The sequence below is a fragment of the Patagioenas fasciata genome, chromosome 20 (genome assembly GCF_037038585.1).
Source record: "Patagioenas fasciata isolate bPatFas1 chromosome 20, bPatFas1.hap1, whole genome shotgun sequence".
Lineage (NCBI taxonomy): Eukaryota > Metazoa > Chordata > Aves > Columbiformes > Columbidae > Patagioenas > Patagioenas fasciata.
The window spans coordinates 11480001-11493577 of record NC_092539.1 but is presented as its reverse complement, the minus strand read 5'-3'; the positions used below and the strand labels follow the sequence as shown (position 1 = coordinate 11493577).

At 53.9% G+C, this 13577-nt stretch overlaps 1 protein-coding gene across 3 annotated transcripts in view; it reads right to left on the bottom strand.

Moving 5' to 3' along the window:
* Nucleotides 1-12141: 12141 nt before the first annotated feature.
* Nucleotides 12142-13577, bottom strand: part of PBX3 (PBX homeobox 3) — a 106066-nt gene continuing 104630 nt past the window's right edge. For all 3 annotated transcript variants that reach the window (XM_065854194.2, XM_065854195.2, XM_065854196.2), the window contains one exon: nt 12142-13577. This exon is cut by the window's right edge and continues 40 nt beyond it. In XM_065854194.2, the coding sequence (XP_065710266.1) occupies nt 13525-13577 (53 nt within the window). In that variant the 3' untranslated portion in view covers nt 12142-13524.

Genomic DNA, 13577 nt, shown 5'->3' with positions numbered 1-13577 from the left:
GGTTTGCACTGGGACCAACGACGGACGTGTGGCCAAACAGCCCCGTCGGAGGCAGCTGCATTTACCCATCGCATGGAGCCAAATCCAAGGGTTTGGGGTTGGGTTTTGGTTTTTACTGAGGCTCATCCACCGCATCCTACCGAGGAGGGACCTGCAGGAACCCAAAGGAGCAGCCAGGCCCTGGAGCAGCCCCGGGGGGCACAGCACAGGGTGTCCCCAGCACAGGGTGGCCCAGCACGGGGTGACCCCACCACAGGGTGTCCTCAGCACAGGGTGTCCCAGCATGGGGTGTCCCCAGCCTGGGGCCGGCAGGACCGTCACCCCCCCGGTTACTCCACTAATGAGCTGGCTCCGGCGCCTCTTTCCGGAACAGACGTGATGCCAACTGAAAACTAACATGACAACAGGCAGGGGCGGTAATAACGCGGTGAGGAGACATGGCTCTCAAGACATCTACAGACTCCAGATTAAATGAAATTTTGACAGAGAAAAATATGTATTGGCAACATTTCTTGATCCACAATTCAAAGAGAAAATTGAAACCATATTTCCGTAAGAATCAGATACGGGAGAGAAGTTCTTAATAAACAAAAAGAGACAGGTCATGTAATTCACTCCCTTTTCCTCTTTTCATTTCTTGGCCAGTTGTTATTAAGAGTCAAGGAAAGGAGGTTTTTAACTGAAAATTTGTGCTTGAACCTGACAAACAAAACAACTTGGAAGGAAGTTTCCCAGCTGCAGGTCAGAGCATTTCTGTCTGGAGAGGTAAGAAACATTTCAAAACATGAAACAATTGGAAAAAAAAGAGCTGCTGTTAACGAGATTGCCTGGTGTACGGACTCTGCACCTCGCTTTCACAGAACAATGGCTGCAAAAGCCAGAGGCGGAGGGGATGATGTGGCCTTTGGTTCTCGTTTGTCGCGGGCTCAGCGAGTGTCACCTCCTGGAGGGCGACCGGCGCAGCGGGCGCTGCCGGAGCCGTTACCGGCTCAGCGGCCCAGCAAGTGCCGCGCTCACGTGGGAGCGACTCGGGTACGTGTCCCGGTGCAAGATCTCGGCGTGGGAGTAATTCCACTCAAGAGCCAGTGCCCTGAGCTCCGGATATTTTCCCTGGATTTTCTGCTCTAATTGTTCGCAGGATGTGGGGCGCTGGCGGTGTCTTGGTTCGAAGCGCCAGACACGCGTGCAGGCTGCAGAGTGAGGACGTGGCCATGCATGGACACCCAGCACCGGCACTGGGCACGGGCGCCAGCCGGAGCAGCCGCGTCGGGGAGGGTGACAAGCGTCACATCACCTTGGGAGCAGCAAAACCCCCGAGGCCGCGGGCACCTCCTTCCCCAGCATGTCCCCGACTCGGCGCACCAGCTTCTCTGGGGATTGGCTTTGCATTTCTTTCACCTTTGCAAAGCCGCCTCCTTCCTCTTAAGTGAGAACTGGAGGAGTGAGCATGGAAACAGGGTAAATAAAAACCCGGTTTGTGGAAACCCTTAGGAGAAGCCCCACAGAAGGTTCACCTGAGGGTGCTGTGCCGTGTGTGCTCAGCTCTTGCAGAGGTGGTTTCCCGGGCCTGGGGAGCAGAGGTGTCTGTGGGAGGGGGCGCCCGCAGCCCCGCGCAGGCCCCGGCCCCGCCAGCCCGGCACGGCCGGGAGCGCCCGGAGAGCTGTGCAAGTACCGGTGCCGCTGCCGGTGCCGGTGCCGGTGCGGCAGAGCTGGCGGCCGGGCCCTCCCGCGCCACAGAGTGACATGAATTAGCATGTGACAGTGACAGAAAATGGAAAAGAATGGCCCGGCAAATGCAGTTACAAGAGAAAGGCAAATTGATTTAGTGGACATATGAGTATTTTTGAGAGAGAAAGCAAGAGAGCTGCCTGACATATTCCAAGATACCCTACGATTGCTTCTCTTAAGGAGATGTCATTCAGATTTTCCTGAACTAGCCTTTAAATTCCAGTTCTATAAATAGGACACTGGCAGTGTTTACAGTGTGAGCATCAGGTGAAAAACTACAGCTTCTGCAGCGCCTGCTCGGCTCACCTTGTACCGGCCCTGCTGGAGGTTAACTCTTATTTCCATGTTAATGCCATCTTGATCCCAATGACTGCCATTTGTCAAATTAACATTCATTTCAACAACCCAAAAGTGAGAGCTTTTAAACATTAATTCACAACTATGAGCTCTTCTCAGCACATTATTATGTTACTGTGATGAAACAAACTGCCTATGGAAAGATATAGATCCTACTGGAAATGTTGGCACTGTGGGTGAGAGAGGAAACCCGCTGCGGCGGCAGGGCCGGGCCGGCTCCGGTGTTGGGGCAGAGGTGCCCGTGCGCCGGCGCTGCCGCGGATGGCAATGAGGGAGCCGGGAGCCTGGGCAGGCTCTGCTCATTGGGACACCCCGGGGTGTCCCACACGCGTCCCTGTGAGCGTGGGGCTGGAGGCCCCAGCTGGAAACATGGGCTTTGTCTCGCTCAGCGGCGTCCACGCCGTCCCACGCGGTGCTCCCGGGCACCGTCCTGCTGCCGCACCACCGGAGCATTGCCAGGGCGAGAGATTGCCATCTGAGACACCTAAACCGCGGCTATTGTGAGTCTGCAATTGTCCCAGCTCTCACAATGACTGACCCATGTGTTGCCTCCCATTAATAAGACAAATTAGGGGCAGGGTTCTCCTGTGACAGTGGCTGACGAGGCCACTGCCGCCACATCCTGGGGCACATGGGTGTGGGACAAAGGCAGGAAGCGGCACCAGTGCCCGTGGGACCTCCCTGCCGCGGAGCCCTCGGCCTCGCCGCCGCGTTCTGCTGCCGGCTCGGGGGGGAGCCGCAGCTCTCCCGCACGGCGCATTCCAGCGCAGGCCCTGCCCGCAGCACCTGGCGCCTTGCGCAGGACACGCTGGGGCTCTGGGAGCGCCCGTCCCACCTCGGTCACCTGGTTTTGCTGAGGGTCCATTCCCCAAACAAGCAAAGACAGATACCTACAACTCAACTGCAGCTGGAATAATACATGGCTCCTAACCGAATACAAGGCTGTAATTCAATCAAGATGTTCTGCTGACACTATAAACTGGGAGTGCAGCTCAAAGCGGTGTGTATAAATGCCAGCAAAACCCCGGGACTGAATTACAGCTGTACTGTTGTACCAGACACCGCCGGGGCTCAAACACAGGGGAACAAAGTCCTCTTTGTTAAACTAATTGTTTTAATACATATAAGGAAAGGACAGAAAGGACCTGTTAAATATTTGCCATTTCAGGCCTGTTCTTCGTAGGACATTTTTTTCGCATGTTGTTGATATAAGCTGTTATGAGCAGCAGTTAAATCTGCCCATAAAAACGGAAAGGTTTGAAGTGTGCATGACATATTTCAGGGGGACTGGGTGACTCAGGGGGTTGGTAATGGAGCATGCAGCCTTTCACCTCTGGAGGGCTGGTTTGAATCCAAAAGCCGCTACCATCTGGAGGTCGTTTGGCAGCATCGCTGTTACGAGTCGGGCTGCTCTCGGTCCTAATGACCAAGCGCTTACACGGGGAACAGGAGCAGGGGAGCCCCGTTTCCCACCAGCGCAGGCCAGCGTGTGACTGGGGAGCTCCTCACCAGAGGAGAGTTCGGAAAACCCCTTGCGAGCAGGCGGCGTGTCCAGCCTGGCACCGGGGCACAGGGCACGTGGGGCTCGGGCAGGGGCTGCGCTGGGGGACACCGGCAGAAGTACAGACCTGTAGGAAAGCTGTGGCAATGCCTGAAAGCGCCGGGGACACCTCATCCCCCGCCAGGCAGCCAAAAATGTGGCCCCAACAGCTGAAGCCCCCTGGCTCTGAGCTGCTGGTGGGTCCCTCGGTGACCTGTGCCCTGGAGTTCGCCTGTATCACGGCAACATCCAGACCAACCTCCTGTGTGCAGGCAGGTACAGGCAGGTACAGCAGGTACAGGCAGGTACAGCAGGTGCTCTGTGGGGCAGCCACCGTGTGCCTGCAGCCACCGAGCCCCCAGGGAGCCGTCCCACGGCAGCGGTGGCCCTGTGGCCTCCGGGTGACATCTCCTGCTGGCTGACCCTCTCCATGAAGATCGATGGAGAGCGTCTGCCTCCGATGCGCTGCCCATTCTGTCTGTCTGGCTGCTGAGAAGATGAGCCCTCGGTCCCCAGCCCGCTGCGAGGACAGGGCTTCGCTGCACCCCGAAAGGGACGGGACCCTGGCCGCCCGCTGCTCGGGGTGAGCTTTTCCTAAGGAGAAGCTCAAAATCCATGGGTATCAGCAGAAATCGTGGGTAGAACTCAAACATGCAGAAAGCACTGATTTTCCACGTGGATGCATTGCCATTAGCCCTGCCCATTAATTAGAATAATGCTAATTGTTATTACAATTATGATTATATACACGACTTCCTATTTACCGAGATTGGAAATATTTAAACCAAATCCTTGCAAAAGCTTTGTGCTTTTATCAAACCCAGTAACATCTTAGATAACATTTTTAAATGCCAAATTTTCTATGAAAACGTATATTTATATCAACAAAATTAAATTTCAGCTTAAGCTTCTTATTATAAATAAAAGAAAATAAGTCAATAAAACAATAAATATCTAACTGAATGAAGCAGAAATTATATCCAATTATATTTTCTTTAAAACCCAATTTATCTGCCAATATTTTCTTTAAATGCTCATGTTACTTTTTCACTTACTAACAATAAATGCCTGGATGCATTTCAAAGTGGTGCCTTTTCTATTATTTCATTTCCTGGAGTCCTCGGCTTGAAAGGACATTAATAGCACACTATAAATAAAATTTAAAAAAAAAAAAAAGTTACTTAAGGCTTTAGAGCTGAGGATTTCTATGGAAACAAACCGGAGAGGGGGTTTGCATCAGTGTGGGGGCGGTGGATGGAAACAAAGAGCACGCTCTGAAATCGAAGAGAAAGTTCAGCCGCCGCACGGCAGCGCCGTGGCCTCCAGCGCCGGCTCTGTGTCCCGGACCCCCGAGGGGCGGCCAAGGGGACCCGGCTCAGGGGACATCCCGGTGCTGCCCTGGTGACACCTGTGGGACGGGGGGGCTGCTGGAGCCCCAGAACTGTGGGAAAGCATAGGGACAGTCCCGTGTGCTGGGGCACCGGCCGTGGGGACACCAGCGGACAGGGGGGCGCTGTGGGCGGGGGTGTCGCCTGTCCCATCGCTGCCCAGGTCCCCCGCCTGCCCCCGCGCTGAGCGTCTGCCGGACGAGGGCCGATCCTGCCCGCTGTGCGCACACGGGAAGCAGAGTTCCAAGTGAGAGGGACCGAAATGACTCGCATAACATAGGAAACAATTCAACAATCAAAAAATCTTTCACTACTTAATAGGATTTTATAAATTGAATTATCTCTTTAAGCGCTGACAGTCCGAGCCTATCAATCAATTAAGGGATGCTGGGCTGAGCCTACGGGCTCGCTCGGTGGGAGTGCGGTGCGGGCCGGGCCGGCGGGCCCCGCGCTTCCCCCGGCCCCCGCGCTTCCCCCGGCCCCAATGCTCCCACCGGCCCCCGGCCCGGGAAGCTCCGCGGTTCGAGTTCGGGACCGGGCCGGGCAGGGTCCCCGGGCCCGGGAAGGTCCGCGGTTCGGGGCCGGGCAGCTCCAGCCCCGCTGGGGCCGCGCTCGGCGGGCGGCAGCGCCGGGACCTCGCTGGAACAGGCGGGGCCCGCCCGGGCCCCCCGCCCGCACCCCGGGAACAGGTGAGTGCGTCGCCCAAACCGCAGCCCCAGTGCCCGGGCAGCCCCGGGCCCCGCAGCGCCGGCTGCCCCGGGGAAGTCGCCCCGGGCGGCCCAGGCCGGGCTCTGCTCCCCGCACGCCCCGGGCAGCCCAGGGCCGGCCCCGCCTGCTGCCGCCGCTCCACGGCTCCCAGCCCGGGGCTTTGTTTCCAGTGCCCTTCCGTGTGGCCTTCCCAGGGCATGGGTGCCTCACCCTTCAACTGCGAGCCGCAAAAAAGAATGAAAGAGCTTGTAAACAAACGGGTTATCCAGCCTGAATTATTTGTTGTGAATGTATTTCAGAGCTGAAATGTCCTTTATGAGCTGTGTCCGGGGCAGTGGGGCAGCACGGCCGCGGGTCAGGCCGGGGGCCGAATCCAGTCACTTGCGTCTGGAGCCGGACAGACCCACGGACGGGCAGAGGCCCTGGGGGACCCCATCATGAGTTTGGTCTTTTCGGCAACTTTTGTTTAGGTGTCTGTGGTTTGCCTCTCGGTGCTGAGTGTGTGAGTGCAGGAGGTGAAGCTGGTGATATTGATGGTGCGTAGGACCAGGTGTTCACAGACGAAAGGTTTGTTTATTAACCCACTGGGAGACCTTATGAAAAACAAATTCAGGTAAACAACGTATTTTTCTTGACTGCTTTTCAAGATTTAAGGCAGGGATCCTGTTCTGAGTCTCTTTGACGCATTTCCATTGCACTCCGTTATTACATTCTTCAAAAAAGAGAGATTACTTCTCGTGCCACGTTCTGGGGAGAGAGAAACCTAATTGAATCTGCTGCCCGTGCGCCGGACAGCATCTCCTTCCTGGTTATGGATGGTCTTGGGAGTTACTAAAACACATGGTCAGCGCTATCTCAGACATTGTTCAGTTCGGGACCCGCATGTTCAAGGCTGTATCCCCCGTTTCTCCCCCTGGGGCAGCCTGTGCCCACCGCCCCTGTGCTCCCCGGCTCTGTGCTGCCCGTCCTGCAGCTGTTTCCTCCGTACCAGGGGAGTTTCATTGTGGCTCTTTGTCTGCTGGGAAGTGGGGTTCCAAGTGAACCCTCTTGCGTGTCCCCTTGGCGAGGAGCAGGGTGTGGAGGGGCTGCACGCAGGGACCGGCTCAGGTGGGTGTCCTGGTGCGTTTGGGGAGGAATCGGGCAGTGTCGGGCACGGCTGCCCGTGCCCTGGGCTTCTCGCTGCCCTCTGAGCATGGTGCTTGGGAGCGAAATCCCCGTGCCCTGTGTATGACCACAGGAACTTGATTAAGCACTGAACTTTAATTAATTGACTGGCTTGGAGTAATAACGTCCGCAGATTCACTTTGCCCCACGAAGAAGTGATGGTTCATTTCCGTGAGCTGTCGGGTGTGAGGGCCGAGGTTGTGCCAACAGCCGCGCTCCTGCAGCCGCCACCAGGCAGGTGAGGGGCTGAGCACGCGGGTCTGGGCCCCCACGGCCCCCGCGCCCCCTGGGCCCCGAGCCCCCCGCTGGCGCTGCCGCGTGCGGAACATCCTGAGCCGCCCGGCACGTGCCCCGCGGCTCCTCCAGCGCGTCCTCTGCGCTTTAAATTGATTGGCACTTTCTATTTGAGGAAAAATGAGTTCTTAAAATTGAAATACTGGTTATTGTTATGGTAATACAGTGAGGCTGTGGCAGGAGAGATTTTAAGATACAAAAAGGTTGGTTTAAATCAAGCGGCTGATAGGTGAGTCTATAGAAAGTACTCAGCGCTAATGAGTTCAGAGGTATCCGCGTCCTGGCTCTGGGCCCCGCGATGCAGCTGATTCCAGGGTGGGCGCAGGTAATAACCACGGTAACCGGAGGCCTTGGAGATCATTATTGCTTTATCACGGTTTGTATAGAATATTTCCGGCCTCGTTTGGGATGTCAGCCGCTATCAAACGCTTCCTTGCTTTCGGAGGGTGACGCGTCCCGGCGGCGCTGGTGCACCTGGCGCCCGGGGGCACTGGAGACCCGCGCCGGGGACGTGGGCTGAGCAGCAGATTTATGAGTAACGTAAGGAAGAAAGTACCGAGCCCATATTAGCACAACATAGCGACTGATCCACAACATCTGTTATTGCTTTCTCTCGTATTTACCTGAAATTAGTAATTTAGAGCCTGTACCTTTATTTGGAAAATAATAGTACACACAGAATTATAAAAGTTTAATATGCTCTGAGTAAAATGAAAAATGAGCAGTTATGATATTGTCTAACACTTTCAAATGTGTTTATTAATTCATGTTTTAAATCATAAGTTTCGTTCTGCAGGAGAGTCATACACAGCAATAAGCAAGTTTTAAAATATTAATGAATAAACAATATTTCTCTATTGAAATATAACATGCTTCTTTGAACAACGTACCACCGGTAATAAATCACAACCAGCAGAAAATTGCATTTCATATTTAATACAACTTGAACTCTGCCTTTTTATAAATGATATCTTTTTTGTTTAATTGGCGTCAGTTCAGATCTAGCAGATTGCTAATAAAATTCTGGATTTCCATATTTAATGACGCGTGCTCTTTATGCTGAATTTTACCACCAAAAATGCAGCCTTTTATTATCCTAATAGATGCGTTAATAGGTGAGCGGTGCCAGGCGTGGCAGTGACGGTGGCTCTCGCGGGTCCCCGGCGGCATCGCTGGCGCAGCGCGGGGCCCGGTGCCGGCTCTGGCTGTGGGCGCGGGGCCCGGTGCCGGCTCTGGCTGTGGGCGCGGGGCCCGGTGCCGGCTCTGGCTATGGGTGCAGTGCCCGGTGCCGGCTCTGGCTATGGGTGCGGTACCCGGTGCCGGCTCTGGCTGTGGGCGCAGGGGCTGGAGCCCACAGGGGGTTCCTCTCAGGTCCCAGCTCTTCTGCTACAGGAGCCACCACGCACCGTGGGAAGGGGCTCAGGGCATGGCCCGTGTGCCACCCACGCACCCGCAGTGCCCTACACGAGTGTGCACGCTGCACACACCTTAGCTGCGAATACAAATTAAATTAATTGGTTTTAATTAGCCTGTGTAAATAAGATCCTTAAATTTGTTGCCACGTGAGGGTTTTGGCAGTCTCCAATAAATTAATCCTTTTTATTATATCGATGACAGGGAGATGATCAAATAGGCTTTGATACAGATTTGGGATTTATCACCTGGTAGCGCTCTGATATGCTTGAACTGTTTTCTTTTCTTCCTGCTGCTGGAGGCAAGAACGAGGCAGCAAACGGCGCCTGCTCGGGGTCCGCTCGCAGGAGGAACCGGGACTGGGCAACAAGTGGACGGGGTTGCTGGGGAAACTTTGGAGCAAAGTTTGTCCCCAGGGTTCGTTGGGTAAGCCGAGTCTTCAGTGGGCAGGGTACGTGGGAGGGATGTGGGGACAAGGGGGGTCCTGTGACGGCACAGCAATTAGTGAATTAGCACGGTGTCAGCGCACCCTGCAGCGGGAGCTGAGCCCAGGCAGCAGTGGCCGGGCTCCCCCTGCCCGGGGTGGGGAGGGCAGCAGCTCTGGGCCGCACCAACACCGGGTGGTCCCTCGCGTGGCCTTCACGAGGGCAGCAGGAGCCTGTCGGCTGCCGTTCCATGGCATCGACCTCCTGTGCTTATCCTACAGCCCCAGCTTGCGCCCGTTTCTCTGGGAGCTGGTTCTCCATTGCCTGGGCCATGCGCATCATTCCTCCCGCTGTGCCCGGGGGAGCCGGTGCCGCGGGACACCGCGCCGGCTGTGCCTGCAGCAGCTTGGCTCTGCGTGTCACAGCCCGTTTCCCAGGTACCGCTCAGATGCAGCCAGCGCCCACGGCCGGGCTGTCAGCAAAGGTTTGGGGTGCGGCAGCATCCTTCCCCTCACCCGCAGCGGGAGGAGCGAGCGGCTTTGTACTTGCGGCGCGTGGGGAGACCCAGCGTGGGCGCTGCCCGGGTGGCCACAGGACGTGAGCAGCACCCGTGTCCCACCCGGAAAGCCCGGGACACCAGTTTAGAGCTGGGCTGTCCCCAGCGTCCCCTCTCCATGGCCAGGGAGCTGCTGCTCTCAAAACCTTCTCCTGCTCTCTGCCACCAAGGGAAGGATAACTGGATGGGAATTCTAATCATATATTATATTACCGTGTCATATTAGACTAATAAAATCCTAATATGATACAGGAATGGGGAGCATATCATAACTCCTCTGTGACTAATACAATGCATGCAATAAATCACTCCCAGGGCTTATCCTTAACAATTGTATCAGTGCTTTCTGTGTCACGCTGATAACTCAGTCCCTCTGATCTAATGGTTCACTTTTCTTCACAGTCCATATGGCAGTGACATTAAAGCTAATGAAATAAAATAAAATTTGCCAATCTGAACAATTCCATTCTTTAAAAAGATCTATTTTATTAACACAAACTGCAAACATCTTCAGTTACTTGGAGTTATTTTTATCACGCAGGAAATACATGGCACCGATATTGGCATCAGCATCTCGCATCCGACTCTGCAAAAGCCATCGCTACGGGATAGCAGGGAGCTCGGTGTGTGAACGCCACGGAGAGCAGCTCAGCGCCTGCTTCACTTTTGGCATCCAAAGGTTTGCGTTTCTCTGCGGGGCTGTGGGGGGGCTGCGCGGCTGCGGCCGTGGCTCTGCGGGCCGCAGACCCGGGTGAATCTGCTGCAGTGCCAGGCGTTTCTCCCTGGCCGTGGGGCTTCTCGGGACCCTCCTGTGGGACACGCCGGCCCCCATGATCCTCGGGCACAGGAGACGGCGACTTCTGGGATCTGGCACGAATCCCGCCGCTGGTTCCCGCTGTGCTGTGCAGGTCAGTGGGGGGGCGGGCGGGTGGGCTTTGCTCCTCCGCCACCGCGGCGCTGGGGGCTGCAGCAGCTCCGGGTGCAGCAACGTTCACCTGCACCCACAGCCCAGACCTGGGTGCGGGGAATGGGCCTGAGCCACCGAGCAGTCCCACGGTGTCCTCCCCGTGCCGGGCTGGGTGCGCGGTGCTGGGCCGGGTGCCCCGGGGCCGGTGTCCTGTCGGGGGTGCCGGTCCTGCCCAGGGCCCTGTCGGCCCTTCCGGCTGTAGCTACTGGGTGAAACAATACCATTAACAGCATGATCCTAATACTGGTGCTTGCAGTAAACCTTCCTGATGTGTGATCAAGCCTCAAGGACAAGATGTTTATTATTTGCTCTGTAACCACGTGGCTGTTCTCCAATGTAAGGAAAGGCCAAATTGCACTTGTAATTCAAAGGGACCCAAAGCCTTAATGCTGTGAAGCAGCAGCTAATGATGCCCAGCGGGCGCGGGGCATGCAAGTGCAGCCCAAAGGTTGTTGATGGCCTTCCTCTGAACCTCCTCCGCGGCTGACAGGTCCTTGCCTGTGGCCAGCGGAGATGTGATCAAGATGAGGGACGTCTGTGTGTTCATTACGCTGCCTACGCCTCCGCTGACACACTTTACATTTAAAATACTGTTTCCATTGAGCTGAACCATAACCGTTGAGCATGTGGACTTGGGGAGCTCCATTAGCAAATGCAAATCGGTGGGTGTTTTGTCCTCTGCACACAGAAGTCTCGGGAAGTCATGGTCCCTGTCTGCCCCAACTCGTTAGCTGATAATGAAAGCTTTGCGATGCATGTCTTGTTATTTACTGATTTATTTAAATGCACCACCTGTAGTGAAAGAAGCAACTTTCAGTTCTAAAACTGATGGAGAAGTGGTGTCTGCTCCAGAAACCAAGGCAGCAGCAGTAACTGGTGCCCAAGGGCCTGCAGGATGCAGCGCGTGCCCGTGGTCCAGCGGCCAGAGCAGGTAAACAGAGGTCTTTCTTCTACAAAACAACCCAGCCCCAGAGGTGTGGGTGAGAGGAGCCGACCCGCAGGCTGACTGAAGCGTGCAAATGGTTGTTTGGCCACCAGGCCAACACCTGGAGGCCTGGGGAGCTGGGACGGCCCGGGCCGGGCAGGGCCCCAGCGCCGGGAGCCGCGGCCGCCGGCTCCGCCGAGCTGCGCCAGCCCGGGCGGTGAGTACGGGGATTTATCAAAGACCATTTGCTGCAAGTGATTAACGTTAATTTGATTTCCTGTGAGTCAATTTCCTTGAGATATGGTAAATAGGCTATTACCTGTTATTGACCTTTACTATATTAAAAAGACTTAAAATTAGCATTTATATATATATGTCCTTCCAAAAAAGTTTTCCTAATAAAGAAAAATAGTTTTATAATCATATTACACTTGCTAGCTGAGGCTGTAGTTCCAAAGTTAATGTTAAATAAGGATGGTAATCAAGAGTGAAGATGAGGATGATGATCTTTAAACCCATCTGAGCTCTGGCCCCTTCCTTCGCCTCCATGCGTTGCGTTTGCTGGCGAGCGGAGCGGGGCGGGCGCCCGGCCCCGCGTTTCGGAGCCGCCGTGCGCCCCAGCGCCTCCCGGCCCGGCTCGGAGCGACCGAGCCCCAAGAAGTACAGCAACGGTTCGTCAGGAAAGCAAAAAGTTTATTCATGTTTGAAACTACATAGAACTACCACGAGGAAGACTCTTCAATCCAGGGTGTAATCCAGTTAGAAAGTAACACGAAACGGTTTAATACATTAGAATCACTGCCACAAATTATTTTCATGACTCAATCAGTTTCAGAATCGCATACAATACAAAAGAGAGAAAGAAAGGGCCCCCTGTCGCGCAGGGGAAATGTACAGTACTGAATACCGATGTCTGTATGCATTACAATTAGTTGTTGGTTTTGCGTGGATTAGTAACAAGATGAAGAACATTCAAAATGTTTCTCAGTATTTACAACAGTTTCACTGTTCTGTGTTTAACGCAAGTCCCCATGTTTCCACTTCGCTTCTGTAAAAGTTGCCAACGCAACCCTGATTCTTTTAAAAGATTACAATGTACATTACATTTCTTGGGGAAACAAAGAGTTAATTACAAGATGCAAAAAAGATAAGAAAGAGACAAACTACAGCGTGAGTATCGTTCAGAGGTAGTAAGTGAGCACTCTAAGCTACAGAACATGTTGAAAGTCTATTGGTTCGTATGAGTTCGCATGAGGTAATAAAGCTGTGTTTGATTGGTGAGATGTATAAATACTCTTTTGCTACACTATGTACAACACTCCATATGATGGTGCTTTTCCTTTGTTTGCCGCCAGCGGAGGCGCCGGGCAGCACCAGCTCGTACTGTAAAACCGGGGAGCAGCGCCGGAGCCGCCGCGGCCGCGCCGGGACACGAGGAGACGCGGGTCCGGGGCTTTAGCAAGAAAAGATGCTCCTGGCTTCCAATCTAATTGGTAAGACAATAGATCACAACAAAAATGTGACGAATAAGGATTCTTAAACACAACCATTAACCGAAATAACCGAACAGCTCTTTTTATTCCGACTCTATGAGAGATATGAAAAGGTTAAACACAATCAGAGTCTGCAATCCGTCTTGACTCTCCGTGAGAATATGCACAGAGTTAAACCTGGGTGAGGCGGTTCTTTGTGTCTGCTCTCGCTATTGAGGTTAAGCTTGTCCTGTACTTTTACCCTTAAGACCAAGTAATTGGCAACTGTTAGACCAACGCTGTTAAAACTGCTGATAATAAATTATGATAAAATAGTTACAGGGCTATAAACAATGCTAAATCTTGGCCTAATTGGATAAAGTGCTTTTTAACATTGTGTGTTTTAAGTATAAATACAAATGATTATGATACCTTTAAAAAACAGATTTACCGAGTTTCCTAATAAGACAAGGTTTTACAGTAAAGCTGTAGGTGGTTGGCTACAAAAAACTCTTTCCTTTTTCTCCTGTGACTCTGAATGCGCTCATCAAGGCATCTCAGCGCAGGGAAAAAGTGTTGCTAGGAGCTTAGTTAGAGGTATCAGAGTGCACGCTTCCCGGCCCTTCTGTCGGGGAAGTCA